This window comes from Oenanthe melanoleuca, chromosome 7 (assembly GCF_029582105.1).
Source record: "Oenanthe melanoleuca isolate GR-GAL-2019-014 chromosome 7, OMel1.0, whole genome shotgun sequence".
NCBI lineage: Eukaryota > Metazoa > Chordata > Aves > Passeriformes > Muscicapidae > Oenanthe > Oenanthe melanoleuca.
The window spans coordinates 5,011,017-5,031,176 of record NC_079341.1 but is presented as its reverse complement, the minus strand read 5'-3'; the positions used below and the strand labels follow the sequence as shown (position 1 = coordinate 5,031,176).

The 20,160-nt window shown below is 41.6% G+C and overlaps 1 protein-coding gene across 1 annotated transcript in view; it reads left to right on the top strand.

The window, feature by feature from the left end:
• The window catches only part of MAP2 (microtubule associated protein 2), a 128,407-nt gene extending 108,627 nt beyond the window's left edge, over positions 1 to 19,780 (top strand). Inside the window, exons 13-17 of the mRNA XM_056496026.1 lie at positions 817 to 1,160; positions 12,629 to 12,721; positions 14,221 to 14,302; positions 14,791 to 14,903; positions 15,473 to 19,780. Of these exons, the coding sequence (XP_056352001.1) occupies positions 817 to 1,160; positions 12,629 to 12,721; positions 14,221 to 14,302; positions 14,791 to 14,903; positions 15,473 to 15,688 (848 nt within the window). The 3' untranslated portion in view covers positions 15,689 to 19,780. The remainder of the gene's footprint in view (positions 1 to 816; positions 1,161 to 12,628; positions 12,722 to 14,220; positions 14,303 to 14,790; positions 14,904 to 15,472) is intronic.
• The last annotated feature ends 380 nt before the right edge of the window (positions 19,781 to 20,160 follow it).

Genomic DNA, 20,160 nt, shown 5'->3' with positions numbered 1-20,160 from the left:
TTTATTTATGTTTGAGAGTTAGGAGCAGAGCTGGCTGCAGAAAGCACAGCTAAACTGATCCTTGTGCCCAGTGAAAAGGACTGCCAATGCCATAAATACTGAATGGAACTGCTACAAAATTATATGGTTGGCTTTTTTTTTTTACTTGTGTGCAAATCTAAGTAGAATGTGATTTTTTTATCAAGGTTGCCTCTGGTAATGGCTTTCTTTTGCAGCACTAATGAAAAACAGCAATTGAATATGAGGACACCTACCCATCCACAAAACAGATCTATAGCTTGTGCACCAGTTGAATGCCCACCTGGGGTTCATCTGCAGTTTACCAGCAGTGGTATGAGAAGCTGCACCAGCCAGGCACTCACAACCTTTCATTTTAGGAATATCATTAGAATTTTTACTGCTTTTTAGTTTATTGCCCAGATCCACTGGAATTGGTTGGATCAAGTCCCAAAGGTTGGATTCCAAGGATGCTTCTCGTCCTTTCCCCAAAATGGAAATAAATGTGATCATGTGCCTTGTTTAGCCAGCTTTGCAGGAAGCAGAAGTATTTTGGGAGGCACTCCTGTGTTACAGAATGGGGAGCTCAGTCCCTCTGGGGGCATTAGCTCAGCCTCTCATGGCAAGGTAATTCCTGGCAGGTTGATTAGCAAAGACTCAGAGAGCCCATTCAAGCTGCTGTTCTGGCAGTAGAACTGCCATCTTAAGTGCTGTGTCTCACTTGACACATAGAGATGCAGTTTTGGGAGTAAAAAAAGGAAGAAGAACTGTCCATCTGTGGCTCTAAAGCTGTTGGTTGGTTTTTTTTCTTGCATGTAGGATCAGAGCCAATTCGTAGCAGAACGGGAAAAAGTGGAACTTCTACCCCCACCACTCCTGGCTCCACTGCCATCACTCCAGGGACACCACCAAGCTATGCCTCCCGTACCCCAGGCACTCCAGGGACACCCAGTTACTCCAGAACTCCCCACACTCCTGGGACCCCCAAATCTGCAATACTGGTACCCACTGAGAAAAAAGTTGCCATAATTCGCACTCCTCCTAAATCTCCAGCCACTCCAAAGCAGCTACGAGTTATTAATCAGCCTCTACCTGACCTCAAGAATGTCAGGTCCAAAATTGGGTCAACAGATAACATCAAATACCAGCCTAAAGGAGGGCAGGTAAGGATTCCACTCTTTGTGTTCATCCATATGTTATTTATTCTTTTATGTGCACCTTTGTGATAGGCATGGGACAGGACATATTTTGAATTGCCTTGTAAAGCTACTTCTGTTCTTTAAATCCCTCGTTTGTTTAAGTGATGTTATATGGCAAAGAAGAGGACAATCTTCAGAAACTATCATGCTACATGAAAACTAACAGTGCCTAACTGAGATCCATTAAAAACTTTCAAACAGGACTTTGCACTCCATGCCATAGATACATTTCTGCCTGAGTCTCAGCAGTTGCTGCTTACTTAGTCTTTATCAGTACAAATAAATAAGAGTTTTGATTAATTCAAACAAGTAGCAGGATTACACGCAGATTGCCTTTTCCTGTGCCATTTATGTGACATGTATTGTGTTGGATGAAGTTAATTAAAGTTGCAGCCTCCAACCTGGTAAATTTGCCCCACAGTCAAGATGGGGAAAGGGGGAAAATATTAACTTAACTGGTTTTCTTGCTCCTGGGTTTAAATAAGCAGGAACAGGGCTTAAACTGTATGAACTGGAGGATGCATGTAAGTGTAAACATAAGAATGTGTCGTAAGGCAGATCAGGATTTTCTGTTCTCACTGAAAGAACAAGAACTCAGTGACATCTTGATGTGATTAAATGCTGAAAAAGAGGTAATTTCATTCCTTGCAGTTATGCAATGAAGCACATTTTCATAAGGATTGCTTTCACCTAAAGAGCAAACCTGTGTGTAGGGTGGCAAAATCAAAGGATCTCAGAATGCTTTGGGTTGGGGATGACCCTAAAGATCATCTAATTGTAGCCCATTCCCATGTGGCCTTGAACACTTTAGGAATGGGACATCAGCCACTTCTCTGGGCAATCTATGCCAGTGCCTCACCACCCTTATAATCAAGAATTTCTTCCCAAAGTCCTATCGAACCCCGATCTCTGGCAATTTGAAGCCATTCCCCCTTGTGCTGTGACTCCAGGCCCTTGTCCAAAGTCCCTTTCCAGCTCTCTTGGAGCCTCTTTAGGCACTGTAAAGGGCTCTAAGGTCTCCCCAGAGCCTCCTCTACTCCAGGCAGAACAATCACAACTCTCTCAGTCTGTCTTTGTAGCAGAGGTGCTACAAAGAGCATCTGAGCATCTTCACAGCCCCCCTCTAGACTTGTTCCAGCAGATCCATGTCCTTCCTATTTTGGGGACACAGTACTCCAGGAGGGAGTCATGACAGCAGAGGAGCAGAATCCTCTTCTCAACCTGCAGATCATTCTTCTTTGGGTGCAGCCCAGGACATGGTTGGCCTCAGGGATGCAGGTGCACAAGGCCAGCTCTTGTCCAGCTCTCATCCACCAGCACCCCCAAGTCCTTCTCAGCAGGGGTGTTCTCAATCCATGCTCTGTTCAGCCTGTATTTGTGCTTGGGATTACCTTGACCCATGTGAAGGATCTTGCACTTATCCTTGCTGAATCCTCTGCTATTACAGACAGAACTCATCAAATTTTGGAAGGGGCAGTAAAAATGGAGGCTTTCCTGCTAAGCAGAAGATTTTGGAAGCTGAGGGAAAGTCAGATAGGAAATACCATAAATCTTGCTGAGGTATGGTGCTTATACTTTTCAGAGTCTCTGCTTGATATTCTACCAAGCAGAGCCAAAGCCAGAGCTGGAATGAGCAGAAATGCTAACACAGATAACATCGAAAGCCAAAATTATGTCAAAGCAATTTATTTTTCTTTTCATTTAGAGGAATTGTTCTAGCTTACAGGAGACAGCCATCCATTCTGTTAATGTTTAAGGAGTTCTGATAGATACTCTATGTGATTTAGCAACAAAAAGGCAGAAGGAAGAAAAAGAATACAGCTTATTATGCTAAAATATGGACAACTCAGTCTTGTGGTGTAAACAATTATGTTAATATATTTTTTGTAAGGAGTAGTACCTGTGTTTTTCATATTGATTCTAGACAGAACTCTACAGCAAAAACACCCATAGCCTTCAGCTTCCTTTTGCTTCCTGAGTTACAGCAATGGGAATGCAACTGCTTTATGAAAGGTTCATTTCTCAGCTGCCTCCAGGGACAGGACATCAGGGTGAATAACATGTACCCCATTTGGTTGTCCTGAAAACAGGACATTCCAGAAATTTGGGTTGCACAGTGTTTCCAGATCAGATACTTACATATGTATGTATTAGTATTGGAATTGATAGTGGAACTTACAGAACTATGAGTTTTGCCTAATGCTGTCTCAGAAAGAAATAATAAATTGGATCAAAACTTAACATTGCAGCCCTGTACCTGCTGTAGCTCTTCCAGAGAAAAAGAACAGGTTTGTATTTTAAACAGTAAGATTATCTCTAAGGTGTTGATCCTGTTTTCATGTTAAATGTGCACATTCAGTGCTTTCCAGGGCTTGGACAGTAGCCAGTTACTCATAAAGTCAAGAAGATAATGCCTCAGCAAAGGTACTTCTGCCTTTATTTTGACAGGTGTGATTATTTTGCATGGGAGCTCCAGTCTGTTTGAAATACCATGTAGCAGATGGTCATGGTGTGCAGGGGCTGCAGCAGCACAAATTCAGACTGTGCTTCTGGATTAGCATTCCTCACAGCTGTTGGACTTGGGGCCCAAAACCAGCACCATGGTACCCTGTCCTCCTCCTCTCTGTCACTCTCTCTGGACTGTAAGAATTATACAAGAACCAGGGGGCCACAGTAAATTTTACTTCTCTGTAGACACCATGCCTAGACAGCTAAACTTCCTTAGCAGCTCCAAAGAACTGCTCAGTCTTTGCTGAGTAGTGAAGGATGGCACAGGATGGCATTTCAGTGCTGTGGGCATCACAGGGGAAATCTGCTGGGTGTACAAAACATCACTGAAGCTAAAGCATTTTTTAGTTTCAGTGATATGTGGCTGCTGAGCTGTGGGATGGGCAAAGAGAAGCTCACTAAGTTTTTCCTTTATGTCTCCTTTATGCCATAGTTACTCAGTCTAGACAAGAGGTTTTAGGATAGTTCTTTTCCAGTTTCTGCAGCTGAATTTTATAGAGTCTGTGAGAGCAACACATGAAAGCTAATTTAATTTCCTTGTGTCTGCTCAGTTCTTTAATGTCTGGTGGCAGTATAACCCTGGCTGAAATGAGCTGTTATCTGCTGTTTGCTTTTAGTGATGGTACATGAAACAAACAGAAAGCTTCTTTATAACCTGAACTGGAAGTGCTGATAGCAATGGCCACAGGAAAAACAAGCAGAGAAAAGCCCAGCACACATCTGGGCAAGTTAAGTACAGAAACCTAACACGCAAATCACTAAAGGAGTACAGATAGGCAGCCCAGAAGTGTCATTTGGACACAGACTATCCTTTTACCAGTGGTCTATTTGAACCTGGCACAAGGACTTCTTTTAACTTTGAGCTGTTCTAGAGAAGGCTGCACTCTGGAACTGCCAGAGGCTGGGTGCAAAACTGAAGAAGCTCTTGGGGATGTTTGAATGCTAAATAAATCAAGAAGTGCTGTGCTTCAGCCTGGAATTTTATCAAAAGCTCATCAGACAGCAGACTGATTTTCCTTCAGCTCTGACTTGCCAGCCACAGAAACAAAGAAAAGGGGAGAAATCATTCCACCTGATGGGGGTTGTGTGAAGAGAATGTTGTGGTGTGTGAAGAGAATGCTTTTAGGGGAAGAAACAAGCTAAGTTTGCACTGCATTAAGCTCCTACTAGGAATAGATCTGGCTTGAATCATGTTTTAATTGGTATTCTGCAGTGGAGAAAAATGAGGACTTCTCTGCTCTTTATGGTACAGAATGGTGAAATGTATCATTACTGGCAAAGCTCAGAGGCAACTTGCTCATGGGCATATCTGCTGGGCTTCAGATGGATTTTCACACTGCATCAGCTGTGGAGGAAATGCTGTGCTTTCAAAAGTAACCCATTTGCATCTGTTATTTCTCAGACAGCCCAAGGGAGCTTGGAGAGGGTGCTGGAAATCTGTTTCAGATGCCAAGACTGATTTTTTGTTGTGTTTTTTGGTTTAGATTTTTTTGTTTTCCTTTTGAAATTCTGTCTATGAATGTGGTTGGTACCATGTCAGAGTACAGAAGTGCACTAATTGAGTCTTTTCATTCCTGACAAGGCAGAGTATTTATAATGCATCATGGGTCAGCAACCAAGTATAAAATTAATCTAGATTTCCCTTCATTTTCTCTTAAAATGTATACCTTCACTGGATGTGAAGCAGCAGAGCTTCATCAAAGTGAATGGACCTGCACAGAATAGATTTACATGCCTAAGCTTTAAAATACCATTTATTATAGTGACAGGCACCTTGTAAGAAGTAAAATGACACATAGAAAACTGAAATATCAAGGCCATGCTGAAGAATTAAATGTTCCTTGAAGGTTTTTAGAAAGATTAAGGAAGAAGTTCACCATCTTCCCTAAACTGTAGAAAACAAAATGCAATTAGTAATGAGTCAGTTTGAACAAATTGATGATGCCACTATCCAGTAGGTGCTTTCCAGAAACCACAGAAATGTTTGCAAGGGGAATAGGCACGTGTGATAGATGATAAAATAGACTGGCCCTGGCAAGGCATCTCAGAGCTGGGCAGAGGAGGAGGCTTGAATGGGTACCTTTTGTTAGCTTCAAAATCAGTTTGGATAGATGCCAAATTGATTTTTTCCCTTCTTTTATATATTCTCTGTGTTCTTTACACATAAATTTGTAGCTCTGTAGCCTGTCTCCAGTGCTTTTCCTGACCCTACCCAATAAGAAGAAAAACAGAACACATTCCAAAGTTTGTGCATTTGTCAACTCAACAATTCAAAGTAAAATTAATTAGTCTCTGTCAGCTTTTGCTTTCTTTGTACGTTCCCATGTTTTGGAGATTTGCGAGACATTTGAAGGGATTTGTTCTGAACTGAAAATTAGAAATGAATTCACCACTTTTTAATTGCAGATCTACAAGTGAAATTAGGAGTTTCAGGTACACCTTCAAAATTCTGTCAGAGCTCAAACCTGCAATTTTTAAGTTCATGAAATTTAGAATTTTGGCTGAAAATTGCAGATTGGACAGAAATAACATCTTGCTGCTCCTGTGTTCAGACTGCACTTGTTTAAAGGAAGGCTTGCCTGAGTACAGTCTGTACAGTTAAGCCTTGAATTATTCTGGATAAAAAGCTAGATGTTCTTCCTGAGTCATATTTTAGAAAACTTAAGCAATCACTTCCAGCCTCTAGCAAGTTTCAGAAGGGCTTTTTTGAGGAAAGGGCAGGAAAGAAGAGAATAGAGTAGAAGAGAAGGGAATAGAAAGTATTCTACTCTGAATTTTAGCAAAATCTGTTAGTTTGGTTGTTCTTGGGTTTTTGTTGTTGTTGTTGAAGGGAGTACTAAAGCAAGGACTTTATGATTTAGATTAATTAATTGTACTCCCAGGATTTTTTTTTTTTTATTTGGTGTGAATCTTCAATACTTTTTGATCAGCTCTCCAGGTTTTGTGAGGAGTGTGATTGCAGAACAGGCTTCAGTTAATCTGACTGGGATCTTGCAGTTCCTTGAATACTGTTAAATTCAACTGTTGTCTATTGACTGTAAACTCTTTGGCATGGAAAATGATTATTTCACTTTGTTCTTCTACCATTATTATGCAGGCCCTCTCAGTATTTGTCCATTGGTCTTTCCTCCCCTTATTGGTAGGGACATGCCTAGTTCAGCATGGCTTGCCATTTTATTAATTACTTTAGTACAGTGATGTGCAGGTAGGTATTAAGAAATTTGTAAATCAGCCACTCTGTCCTATGCAAGGATTCAAGACTTGGCTGCTCAGTGTCTGCCTCTCAGTATGTTTTTAAGTCAGAAATTACTGTACCTTGTTCACCCTTTACTAAGAGCAGAGTGAGAATGGCACAGTATTTTGCCTATGTCCAGCACAGGTTTTTATTTTCAATATCACTAGCTTCTGGTCTGGCAGCCTTGCTGGTGTGTGCATCCACTTATTCCAGGAGTGCAAAGGCTGAGCATCATCGCAAACCCTGTCTGTAGGTGTGGAAAATCTGAGACACAGTCTTTCTCTTCAAGGACTTTACTAGGCCAAATAAATATCCTCCATCTCCCTTTCCTCTTCCTGTAGCCTCTGCCAGAAGCATGAAGATTAGTATCATCTGTCCTTGGCAGCAGATAAATTTGGAAGCACTTGGAACTCTCTCTTGATTCTAATCAGTTTTTAACCTTAACCTTACTTCCTGTGCAAGACCAATTCTTGTCTCACTTAAATACCTGTGTTAACCTGGGGATCAAACACTGAAATAATGTCTAGTTCCTGAGATATAGCTTAGTCAAATTGCTGTGGTAAAAAGAAGGAACCTTTCCTTTTTGATAAGCTATTAGGAATCTGGAAGCTTTTCCTAGTGTCACAGCTCCACAGCATGTTCAAACAGCAAGTACAGCCAAGCTAGAGTATGTTAAATGCTTTAGGCAGTTTGTGTTTGTGGCACAGCTTCTCAGAGGCCCTAATTGCAAGGCAGGCAGAGCATAAGCCATCATCTCCTTGGAAAAATATTCATAATTTCATCAGCATCAGAATTTTTGTTCTTCAAATACCTGTTTCAATGTATACAAGTGTAGTATGCCATAGAAGCTGTTTATGGACTCTCTGCCCAGATATTGATAAGTTGGGAGCTTTCCTTTTCTTGAGAAGAGCTGCTGAACTGAATTATTCTATAGGTAGCAATGGAATATAATTCTTTCTCTTGCATAAGCATCTTTTGGACATTGGTGTTGTCTGGCAGTGAACTAAACTGCTAAAGAAAGCTGAACTAAATTCTCTTAGGCATTTCTCTGCCTTCCTCTCAGTGTTTCTACAAACTTCTGCTCATCACAAACACAGTGGTGTAGTACTGGCAGAGGAGGACCTGCAAACTGTTGTACATGGAGTCTTTGAAATCCAACTCATATTCTGCTTAACAGGAGGCATGTATCTGACTGGAATATTCACAGGTATTGTGTCTCATAGCCTGTCTTCTTCTTGTGCCAGCAAGCTGAACCCAAAACTATTCCCTGTGCTCTAGTGAAGATGTTTCCCTTGGACCACAACCCCCAGCTGTTCTGATTGCCAGTCAGGTCACTGAAGGAGTGGGAAGGGAACTAGTAAATTTTGCTGACTGCAGAGCAATATATGCCTCATCTATATCAACTCTGAGAAAAGTACCTTCAATACTTGTAGACTTTGCATAAACGTTCCACATTGCCCAGAGCTCTCACAGGTTGCATTCAAACTGCATAGGTGGGTGTTGGAGTGCTCTCTCCCAGTCCTGCTGGGGACTCTGGAAGCTGTGGGAGTCACTGGGGCCATGCTCTCTGCATGTTGCCACAGAATCTGCCTTGGGCTTCATTGCTGAGGAGTCATCAGAACACAGAGTGAGGGGAAGCCTCAGAGCCTGTCAGACTTCCAGGGCTTCAGACAGAACCAGTTTTCTCTTGGCTATAACATGGTTTTGTAGAATAAACAGTGCATTTTCTGTAAGGCTTTGATTTTCCACTGTGGTTTCATTACATGTAATTATGACAAGTGCTGAGGAGCCTCAGCTTTGTCATAATCCAAATACTGACTTTAGGCCCTTTCCATCATACCTGCACAAAGCAGTATCACATCAGGAGAGATGGTACCCACTTCATACTGGCAGGTCAGAGCAGGAGTTACAAGGGACTCTCTCACAACATCATCTCATTGAGATTTCTAGAGAGTGTGAATAGAAAACAGTCCTTCTTTCTGCCACAGATAAAATGTTCCCTTTCCTGAATGAGAGCATGAGCAGGCTTGATCTTTCATTTAACTTTCAGCACAATTGAAGTGCATATATGTGCATCTCTGCCACACCTCCACCCACACACAAGATGTACATACATATTTGGAACACAGAGAACCTTCCTGGTGAGTCATGGTGTTTGTACTGCCTCTGTTGCAGGCAGCTGCATCATCTAATTCCTTTCATCAAGTGCCATCATAAAAGTTTACCATTTTCTTATAGCTGTGCTCCCTCATGTGGAAGTTCCAGAGCCTCCCTGCTCTGATAGTTAAAGATTTCCCTCTAGATGCCAGCTTTAAATGATTCAATAAGTTTACATTTTTTGTTTGCAAGCCAAAGTTTCTCTTTGGTGTAAATGGTTCCTGTCCCTTTGTGGTAAGCACCCTCTCCTGATTACAGTCTGATTCCTCAAACAAAACCACTCCTGCAGTCACACTGGCTGGCTGGCAATCTCAACCTCTCTCAACTCCTTTGGAACTTACTGGCCAATTTCAATCAGTGCTGCAAGGGAGCAGTGGTGAGAAATACAGGCAGTCCCTCCACATGGGGTGATGGTTGTTAACAGATTATGGAATAGAGACTCAGCAGAACACCATCACTGGGGTAAAGCAGTGAACTCAGCCCTCCTCCACAATCAGGGACAGCAAATAGTTGGCTGGTTGTGTATTAGCCTGTTTGCCCAGTCTAGTAGACTTCAGAGAAAGCTTGGGACAAAGTGCTGGCTAGAAGGAATAGGGCTTGCTGAAATATACAGAGTAGATGAATTAAGCAGTTTAAGCCTTAATCTACAGGAAACAAAGCTCTAATCATTTGTGGAACACTTAGTTATAGAGGGTGGTAATGATTTAAATATATGCAGGGATACTGATATGTCCCAGGAAAGGGAGAAACAGATCATCAGGGAAAACCTGAATCAGTTCAGTTCCTTCCTGTGCCAGATGACCAGCAGAGTACATGCATGTCACTCAGCTCTCTCCAGCCCTCAGCCAGAACACAAATGATGCCTAGGTCTCCTGCTGGCCCTGCCACACAGGGGCACATTTCACCCAGTGAGACAGAGAGGATAATTGAGATGATTTGTTCTTTATATATCTGCTAGCCAGGTCCATGGGCCATGAGACTCATGAACTGTCAGACTTCTGAGTGCAAATCAACCTTGAGGCACTTGATCAAAGGCACTCTCTCAACTTTTCACCTTGCTTTGGCTCCATTTTAAGCTGCAGGCCCCCAGTGCACAGGTCTTGCCATGACCCATAAGTCAGCATTTTCAGAGCAGATGAATCCCTGTGGCCATAGCTAAAAATTGCTGCTGATCCATCACTGAGACAAGTGCTCAGAAAGTGCCAGGAAGGCTTTTTGTTTTCCCAGTTGTGTCTGGCCAGAAGCTGTCTGAGAACCAGATCTGAATACACATCTGATGTGTGCTTCTGTAACTGATGTGACATGTGTCTTATATAGTACTGGGGTACATTTTTGAACATTCTATGGAGAGAAAGCACAAGCATAAAATTCCAAAGGCATTTGCTTTCATGTTTCAGCCTACATTTGTTGACTTGGACAGATAAGCAGGTGGGAGGAGGAAGGACAGAAATCAGTTTGATTATTCAGGATGCCCTTCTGAGGGTGACCCACCAGTTGTGTGGAATCTGCTGGTGCTGTCATCATTGTTGTTGCTGAGCATGCCACCACACCAGACCTCTTATCAGTTAAAGCAAGTTTTTGCTTTAAACTGAAAAGTTTAAGGTCAAAAGAATCTTAACATTCTAATGGTTTGATTTAGTTGTTACATGTAATAAGAAGGATCCATGAAACAGCTTGCTGTGAAGAACTACTTCATGTTAGCTGCAAAGAGTGACCATCTGAACATTTATTCTGAGGATTTACTGGGTTTAAGTTAAGGGTGTAACCCAGGTGCTCAGTACCAGAGGATCCAACTCACTATCTAAATGTGCTGTTATGCCCACTTGCAGGAGCCAAAAACTGCAAAACCTGATGCCCCTGTAAGAGGGCAAATAGTCTTTTTGTAGTCTGTAGAGGGAGTGATTTGTCTCAGATTTGTCAGGGAACCTAGGGCAGTTTGGGGAACTTGAAGCCAGGAAGCAGAACCTTCACAGGATTCTGCTTCTTCCCACTGACTGCTTCAGCTGTTGTGGTGCTGCTTGGTGCTCCCAAAGTGGTGAGAAGCTGCAGTGAGGAACCTCAGTGTGCATTTCCCTCTGTCTTATCTTGATATTGGTTAGCCAGTGTAGGTTTACCTACAACAGTAGCCAACAAGGCTGTGCTAAGTACTCTGTCAGTGAAAGCTCTGTAAGTGCCATTTAGCAAAATGCATAGATAGTAACCCAAATTCTGTGGCTTTCTATACAGGAAAGAGTGTAAACTGCTATTTTATGTTAATACATAAAAATAAAATCTAGTGTAACACTTGATTAAAGATTTAATCTTTAACCCAGAGAAAGAATATGCTGCATGGGTGGCACTGTGATGCAAAGAAGGCAGGTGCAGCCTTGGACAGAAACACCTTCTCACACACCTGAAAACTCTATTACTGATGAGCACAACCCCCTGCTCTTGCACAGAAATAAATCTGAAAATGGTGTCAGTCAGGTGTGCACCCAGTAGTACCTGCCCACTAGTAATTGCCATCCAGCTGCAGTCATTCCCTGGGAGTACAATTATTGGTGGCACCTGAGTTCTGCTAAGTAGAGGAACTGCTTTGCCATGGGAGCCCAGCACAGGACAGCACGGTCTGCCCTTGACAGGGTTATCCTCCAGGCACTGTCTTGTGCCTGCAGTGCATCTGTGCACTGCAGATCTAAGGTGACATATTAAAAATGTGGACTTCTAGCATGTGTAAGGGAGACTGGCATCATCGAGGGAAAAGCAAAAACCTTACCTTGTTGTGTGAAGAGACTAAGAGTACAGGGGAGAAATGCAGTGGTGCCAGCAGTAAAGCAATTGTGCCCAAATCTGGCTGGCAGATTTCTGGCTGGCATCAGAAATCAAAAAGCTCCAGGTTTCCAGATGCTATTGTTTTCTGTCTTGCCCTGTAGTAGAGGACAGTAAAAAGAGCAGTAGAGAACCCTGACTACCGTTTAAGTAGTTTTGTTGCTCCCCTTTCATGGGACTCAGGTATGTTTTATGTATGTAGCTGCTGTTGCAGCTGTATGTCAGAAGGTGGGTTGAAATACCTCAGGCTTTCAGCCTGTGACTGTGCTGGCTGGATCTGGGATTTCTGCATCAAAGGCTGGAGTGTTGAGCTGTGGGAAGGAGGGTTCCCATCTTCTTGTGGTGAGTTCAGCAGAAATATTGAACATCACTCAATAAACCCTAGGACAGGCTGTTCAAAGATTAGGCCCAGTCCAGGCAAGCACGGAGTTCTTAAAATTTTTCAGGGGAAAAGCCACCTCTCATACCTCCCAGTATAAAATTTCCCCCTTTGTATTTCATCAGCACTTTGTGAAGTAGAAAAAGAGCAGTGTAATATATTTACAGATGCTGAGTTAACATACTAAGCACCGAGATTGATTGACAGGGTTTATTTTCTCACATTTCAATCCAAGTGGCAGAAGAAGGAGTCACTGTAGGAGGCAAATTACCCTGGTTTCCTCATCCTGCACCAGCAACTGAGTGTGTGTATGGTATATAGTAAGTTACCTCCAATTCCTTTTAGGTTAGGATTTTAAACAAGAAGATCGATTTTAGCGATATTCAGTCCCGGTGTGGTTCCAGAGATAACATCAAACATTCTGCAGGGGGAGGAAATGTAAGTAGTCTGGACACCCTGTGAATAGGCATTTCCACTGTGGTGATGCACCTCACACAGCCAGAACCCTCTGTCTCCCTTCCTCTGAGCACTACTTTCCTTCTTGCTGCTGTTTCACGTGTGAGTTTGGTCTGGCAATCCAGTGAGCTCTGTGTGTGCAGTGGTGGCCTCCTGATCTTTCCCCACAGTGCACAACACATTTTCAGAACTTGGACAAGGGAAAGAAAACGATAAAATAAGGGTTATATCTAAATGATAAAAGAAAGATTATCTCTAAATGCCCAAGTGAAAGTGTAGTGTGAGCCAAAATGGTTCAGTGCCTTCTTTCATGGGAGCAGCCCAAAAGTAATTTCCAGAAAGAGACTGCAGCTCTCAGTGAGACTCCAGCCTCCCTGTTGGGCATTTTCTGTTTCTTCAGCTAGCCTTTCAGTTATGTGCATTCAGCAGAGGGGAAGGAAAATAAAACAGAAGGACAAAGAAAGCTCAGAGAAGAGGGTATGATCAGCCACCATGCTGAGTGCTGAAGTCACAGCATTATTCCAGTATAAAAAATTGAGGTGGCCCAGGGTTTGACCAGACACCTGATGGTTTTATTGGGCACTCTGGAATAGCTTAAGGTGGCTACAGTTGTCCTGATGGAAGTGATCAGCCCTCAGATGGGAAGAGCTGATGGTGTGAGCATGTCTGATCCAGGCAGGTTCAATACAGCCCCCACTGTTGGTGTGGTGAGCAAGCCAGTGGCATTGCACTTACCCTGGAGCTCCTGTCTGGCTGTGACTTCTTGGGGTTGCCAGCTCAGTGCCTATGGCTGTGGGCTACACCTTGGAGCTATTTGGGAGTGCAGGCAAGATGGGAGTGTCACTCAGTGGCTGTTGCCCAGCTGGGCTCAGCACAGCCATTGCAAGGTAGCTGGCAGCAGGGCAGGGAGCAGCAGCAGGAGGGAGGGTGCCTGACCTGCTTCTCTCCAGTGAGCACTGAGCCAGCTGGCTGAACCTCAACCTGCTCAGGTACAGCTACAGCAGGCACACGTGTAGATTGCTCAGACTGTCCATAGTGGATGGACAGAAAATGCATACCATATTCAGATGCAGAAAAATACAAAACAGATGGTAGAGAAAAAAACAGTCACCAAAATATCCTAGTTGCCAGGATGCATAATCAAGGCAGAAGCAATGAGATGAGTCCTGCTGTGTGCAGGGCTTTGGAGCACCCACTCTGAAAAGAGGAGGCTCAGAAGCATTTTAGACAGAACCCACAAGCTGATCTCCTTTATCCTCCTCTTCATTTTGCTAATAGTAATGTTCAGCCCAGCTCTGTCATCTCCCTAGGTGGGAAGCTTCCTCCTTTGTGGCATGGTCTGTTTTCTACTAACCATTTCTCCTTTTCCAGTGATTTGTAGAAGCCTCTCACTCTTTCTCTGCAGAGCTTGGCTTTTTATTTATTTTTTAAATTTAATTCTCTTCATTCCTGTAATCTGTGCATGTATGCACTTTTGACAGGTACAAATTGTAACCAAGAAGATTGACTTGAGTCATGTGACTTCCAAGTGTGGCTCGCTCAAGAATATCCACCACAAACCAGGTACTGTAGGGATTTCCAGGCTGTGGGACAAAGCAAGGACCTAATACTGTTATTTAAACATAAAAATCATGGATGGCACCATTCTCTTTTACAATCAAAGAGAAAATAAATACTCTTCAGTAATAAAAATACATTAAACTACTTAAATATATAAAGACATAAAGGTATGAGACCACCTAGTTCAGAGAAGTGATAAATAGTGCCAAAGGATGGAGCTCTGGCATAAGATTGAAATACAGGCTTAAGTCAGTGAAATACTTAAGTATGTGCTTAAATCCCATGAAAATCAGAAGGGCTGCTGCACCTGCTTGCAGTTAAATATATGCTGAAGATTTTACATTTTACTGAGCATGCAGAGCATTATTCTATGCTTCAAAACTATTAGATCTCAACTAAAAGGGAAGTAATGTGAGTGCACTCGTACTTCAGGTCATACACTCCCCTGCACCATTTCAATTTCTTAATCTGTGTTTCCTTTTCCTCTGTAGGAGGTGGGCGTGTGAAAATTGAGAGTGTGAAACTGGATTTCAAAGAAAAAGCTCAGGCTAAAGTTGGTTCACTGGAAAATGCCCACCATGTACCTGGTGGTGGAAACGTCAAGGTAAAGGAACAGCTGTCAGAAAAAACTCCCACTGTGCCCCTGGCCCAGGGAAATTACTAGAACTGTGAATTCAGCTGTAGTGGTTCTGTCCTCTTTCAAGCACACTCATATATCCGTTTCTTCCCTTTGAAATTTGGAATGTCATCTAAGCTGAGAGTGAAGTGCTGTGCAGTTTGTGCACTGTCTTTTCTCCTAAAGTTAAACCTTGTTTGGGACTGTTGGACAGCACAGGTATGATCTGAGATGAGGACTCCAATGTGAAACAGGAGGAAAACATCCTGAAAGTAAGATCAGTTCAGCAAACATTTGGAAACAGTTATAGTGCCCATATAATGCTTATTAAATTTGTACAGCTGGGAACAATGATACAGAGACAAAAATGGTGAGATATGTAACACACTACACCAGTAGCTATTAAACGAGGTGAAAAAATATCCAGTTCCAATTTTCTAAGGAATGGAGAAGCTTCAATCCTTCTAATAGTTTTTAAAAGTAAGCAAAACGATGATCTGTAATGATATAATTCAGTGACTATGTAATGAGTGCAATTCTTTCTTTCCCTGGAGCAGATTGACAGCCAGAAGCTGAACTTCAGAGAGCACGCCAAGGCCCGTGTTGACCACGGGGCTGAGATCATCACGCAGTCACCGGGCAGGTCCAGCATGGCCTCGCCGCGCCGCCTCAGCAACGTCTCCTCCTCTGGGAGCATCAACCTCCTGGAATCCCCCCAGCTTGCTACCCTTGCTGAAGATGTCACAGCAGCCCTTGCCAAGCAGGGGTTATGAATTCGCTCATTTTGCGTCCCATGAAGTAATAATATTTAGGCATGAGCTCTTGGCAGGAATGGGCTCAGAGCAGGTGTTACGTTCATTCTTTACCATGTCTAAAACTAAGTTACATCCCAAGACTTGTAGTTATCATACAGTTAAAAAAAAAAAAAAAAAAACCCAGAAAAAAAAATAATTCCATAGATGCAGAAATTGGCCTGACCTCCATTTACAACAGGAAGACACTGGCTTTATATGGGTATACAGCAGTATGTTACATTGGACAATTGTTGTTGCTCTGCTCTGTCTTGCATGGAGTACTGTGGTATGATAAAATGCATTTTTACCTTTCATGTGCCTGAAGGCCATCCACCTCTTTCTGAAGAGCCTTGTTAATATCCCAAGTTGCTCATTTCACAGTTCTTTTGATAGATGGGGAAATAAAAAAAGAGAAGTTGCCCATTGTAAGTTATTACAGGTTAAATTAACAGTCTGCTTACCAGAAGGAAGGGCATATAGGGAAATTCAACTTTAATTTAAAAACAAAAAAAAAAAGTTACTTTGTATAAATGAGTAGAACAAAAGTTGCATTAAGTTATTAACATTTTTTGAACCTGGTTAATTATGTCAGTGTATAGCTGGAAAGCCAATAAATTATTTAACTAATAACTAAAAATACTAGCTGAAAACATTTGAATTGTGCTTTGGGAAATGATGTAAAAAAGCTGCTGAAAGCAAGCACTCATACCCCAACAGACTTGTGTCTGATTAGAAAAGTTGGTTAAGCAGCTAGATTTGTGTGCATACCACCAGTTTCACATTCTTTCCATCTGTTTGATACAGTATTATAGATATATATATTTCTCTGTGGCCATTTGTGATACGCCCTCCTCATATACTTGAATATTCTACTTCTTTATTCACAGTATCTGTGTCTCTTGCACCCTTTGGTGTTGCAATTTTAGGTATGTAAAAGTAGATGTTAGCAGGGGGTTTTTTCCCTATTCATAAGAATACATTTAAAAAAGATGAAAATTGTAGCATGAAGTTGCTTTCTGTAACAACTAAAAGCCGTGACCCTGTTTTAGTGACAGATGCAAGTCTATTCTGTGATGCTAGAAAAAGGATTCCTTCCTTCTTCCCTTCCCTCCCTTTCTTCACAAAGGAATGATTTTTGTGGGGTCCAGATGTTTGTAAAAGGGTCTCCAAAGAAGGCTGAGTTTGGACTATGGATTTTTAAAAAATCCACATAGTTTGATTATTTTCTTTCTTTCTTTCTTTCTTTCTTTCTTTCTTTCTTTCTTTCTTTCTTTCTTTCTTTCTTTCTTTCTTTCTTTCTTTCTTTCTTTCTTTCTTTCTTTCTTTCTTTCTTTCTTTCTTTCTTTTTTTTCTTTTCTTTCTTTTTCTCTCTTTCTTTCTTTCTTTCTTTCTTTCTTTCTTTCTTTCTTTCTTTCTTTCTTTCTTTCTTTCTTTCTTTTCCTTTCTTTCTTGTCTTTTTTTTTCATTCCCACAATAACGATGAATGTTTGATTTATTGTTTTTCTTTTGCTAAAGTTGAAACACAGAAAAAAATATTAAGATGTTGTTTCCACTCCTTTAGTGATGTCTCACATGTACACTCAGGCACTCAGATAACAGTGATCTCATAGCAGAGATGCCTGTAATTACAATTAATGAATAAATAAAAATGAGCTCCCTAGACTGGTTGTCATAGTGATGCATCAATTAAATAGGGCATCTTAAAATCTGAGCAAAGTGGGATTATATTGACTATAAAAAGTATAAGAAAAAGTGTGCATGAAAGATAAAAGGCAGATACACAACCAACCAATCTAGTGGAGTTACCTGAGAGAACACTGGTGAGGGGATGATCCTCAGCAGCACATAATCACTGATGCCCTATGTACATGAGACATTATGAAATGACCAGTTTACATTCTTGCAGATTGTTTTATCTTTTCCTTTTGAAACCTCGTAACTGAACTTTGCACTGTCAGTTGAGCTATACTTGATCTATGTATTAGGTTAATGATGTGTTTTGGAAACTTCTGATCTGTTCTTTTTCCTTCTTAATTTTTATGTGCATGTGTATGTGTGTTGGGGTTTGGTCTGAAGAGACTCACAGAGATTTTTATGTCTGTGGAGATTCTAATAATTAATGGCACAGGATTCCCCATCATTACATTTGGGTAGTAATGCAGTCACTGGACAGTAAATATTCAGTGGACCAAAGTGGGGTTTTGGCTAAGCTGCTGCAGCAGTACAAAGCAAAACAGAGTGGTTAAATCTCTCAAACTTTTACTGAATAGGAGCTTCTGACAGCCCCACATAGGACATTTCAGCTCTGCAAAAAGCTTTTTCACACAATAAAGTACCTAACACTGTTTGTAAGTCAGTTATTTCATACAAAGGACAGTGAGTTTAGAACCATCCGAAGTGCCATTGGAGGATTCTGATTTCTGCCTTGTACTTGTTACACTCCTGCTTAAAGCAATCCTAAGAATTCACATGGAAACAGTATCAAGTGAGATTCATTTAAAACTTCTCGCATGTTTTCAGAAAAACAACAGACAGAAAGGAAAACTGACAGTATTTGTATCACATTGCTCTGATTATGCTATCAATTAATATAAATTAGCCTTGCAGTGGTTTTTCTTTCTATGCCTTTTGCCAGTGTAGGAGAAAAACTATGGTACTACTGAACCTCTGCTCTCTGAACCTGAGCAGCATCTCATGGGAACAGTGTTAACCTGAGACTCAAGTGTTTTTATTTTGCTTTTAAAATTGGCATCCTCTAGAAAATTAAGCTTAGTTAATCCACCTATGAGTCCAAAGTTAGAGTGGTGTAACACACCAAGTCATTTATTTCATTAAGCATTAAAATGAGCTTTCTTGTTTTGACTGAAGCAAAGACCTTTGTAATCATTATTTCTTCCATAGAAAGAATCCTAGAATGCTGTGGAGTTAGATGAAAAGAAATTAAGAGTTTTGTGCTTTTAAATAATAATTAAAAAAAAAAAACAAGTTACCTTACATGACTCTAGATGTTCACTGAAAAGCTCATATTAATCTTAACTTTCTCAAGAAGAGTGTTTGTTTTAAAAACAACAGTTTGTAAATATGTAATGCCCACTAAAGAAGATAGAGCCAGCTTCCTGGAAACTGCATCTGTTGTGTTTCTTTTCCACAGGCATGTTGAGCCAGCAGGTTTGTTGGGTTACCCAGTTCTGTAACAAAGCAGAGATAATCCAGACAAAAGGGATGGTGAAACCTTGTTTGGGTGCCTAGGGGAGCACCCCAAATTTAATTATCCATTGGGTTGTAGAGATGAAAGAGTGCTCGTGCCTCATCTACAGAGTTTTATTTCTATGTAACCACAAGCTGAAAGAAATCAAAGTTAAGCAAACCTCTATCCAGCAAGAGTAAAGGAAAAACTAATCCTGATGAGGGAAATCATGAGCCCACAAGGGCAATATATATTTTCACTGTACAGCAGTGAATGGAATTACTCATTCAGCCCTCTGCTATGGTACAGTAATAACCTCATCATGACTGCTCACACATCTGAGTTTGCCTAAATACATGACTCAAAGGGAGTCAAAAGGCAGCCTGTGGTGATTACCACATGAGCAGAAGTTTTTTCCATGCTGGACAAAATACTCTTTGAAACCCAAGTATATGGCCCTTCAAAGGCAAAAGCCTTGAAGAGTAGATCACATTAGCTGTGAAAATCAGTGCAGGTAGATTTCTAGCCTAGGTGTCTGTGAGTTCACTCACTAGTCAGATTGCTAAAGCAACTCCCTCTGCAGCTCCAGCAATTCCCACTGCAGGAAGGTAAATAAGTTTCACACTGGGAAAAGTCAAGCATATAAAAGCCACTTCAACTTTAGCAAAGAGAAAAAGCCAACAAGTAAACATGCTGTATGCTGGGATGTCAAGGAATACAGTCTGCTGTAACAAACCTGTGTTTTTTCTGGTAATTCTAGAGCCTGTTACCATGAAAGAGGCATTTCTTGAATGGCTGGTGGTAGGTAGTTCATGTTTTTCAATCCGATTTGCAATTGTATTTGTTGCTGTATAGTGATTGTTTTGCAAAATAAACTCGCTTGTCATCTAATTGACGGTGTTAGATCCCTGTGTTTGTTATCCAGCTCCTCCTGAATGCAAGCCCTGTGAGCCAGCACCTGCTGGGACTGCCCTCAGTCTGCCCACGAGCACTCACAGCGCATCCAGATGTATTCTTCAGCAAATCCCTTTCACTCTTATACTAAAGGATCATTTTTTATGGCTTGCATCCTCCTCTCATCCTCCTCTGTGGATCAGGATCTCTCTGCTGGGTGCAAATTTCTTCTCAGAGAGGCTGATTAAACATTGGAACTGGCTTACAGGGAGGTGGTGGAGTCAGGGACACCTTCCACTAGGCTGGGTTCCACCAAGTCCTGTCCTACCTGGCCTTGAAAATTCCAGGCATGGGGCAGCCACAGCTTCTC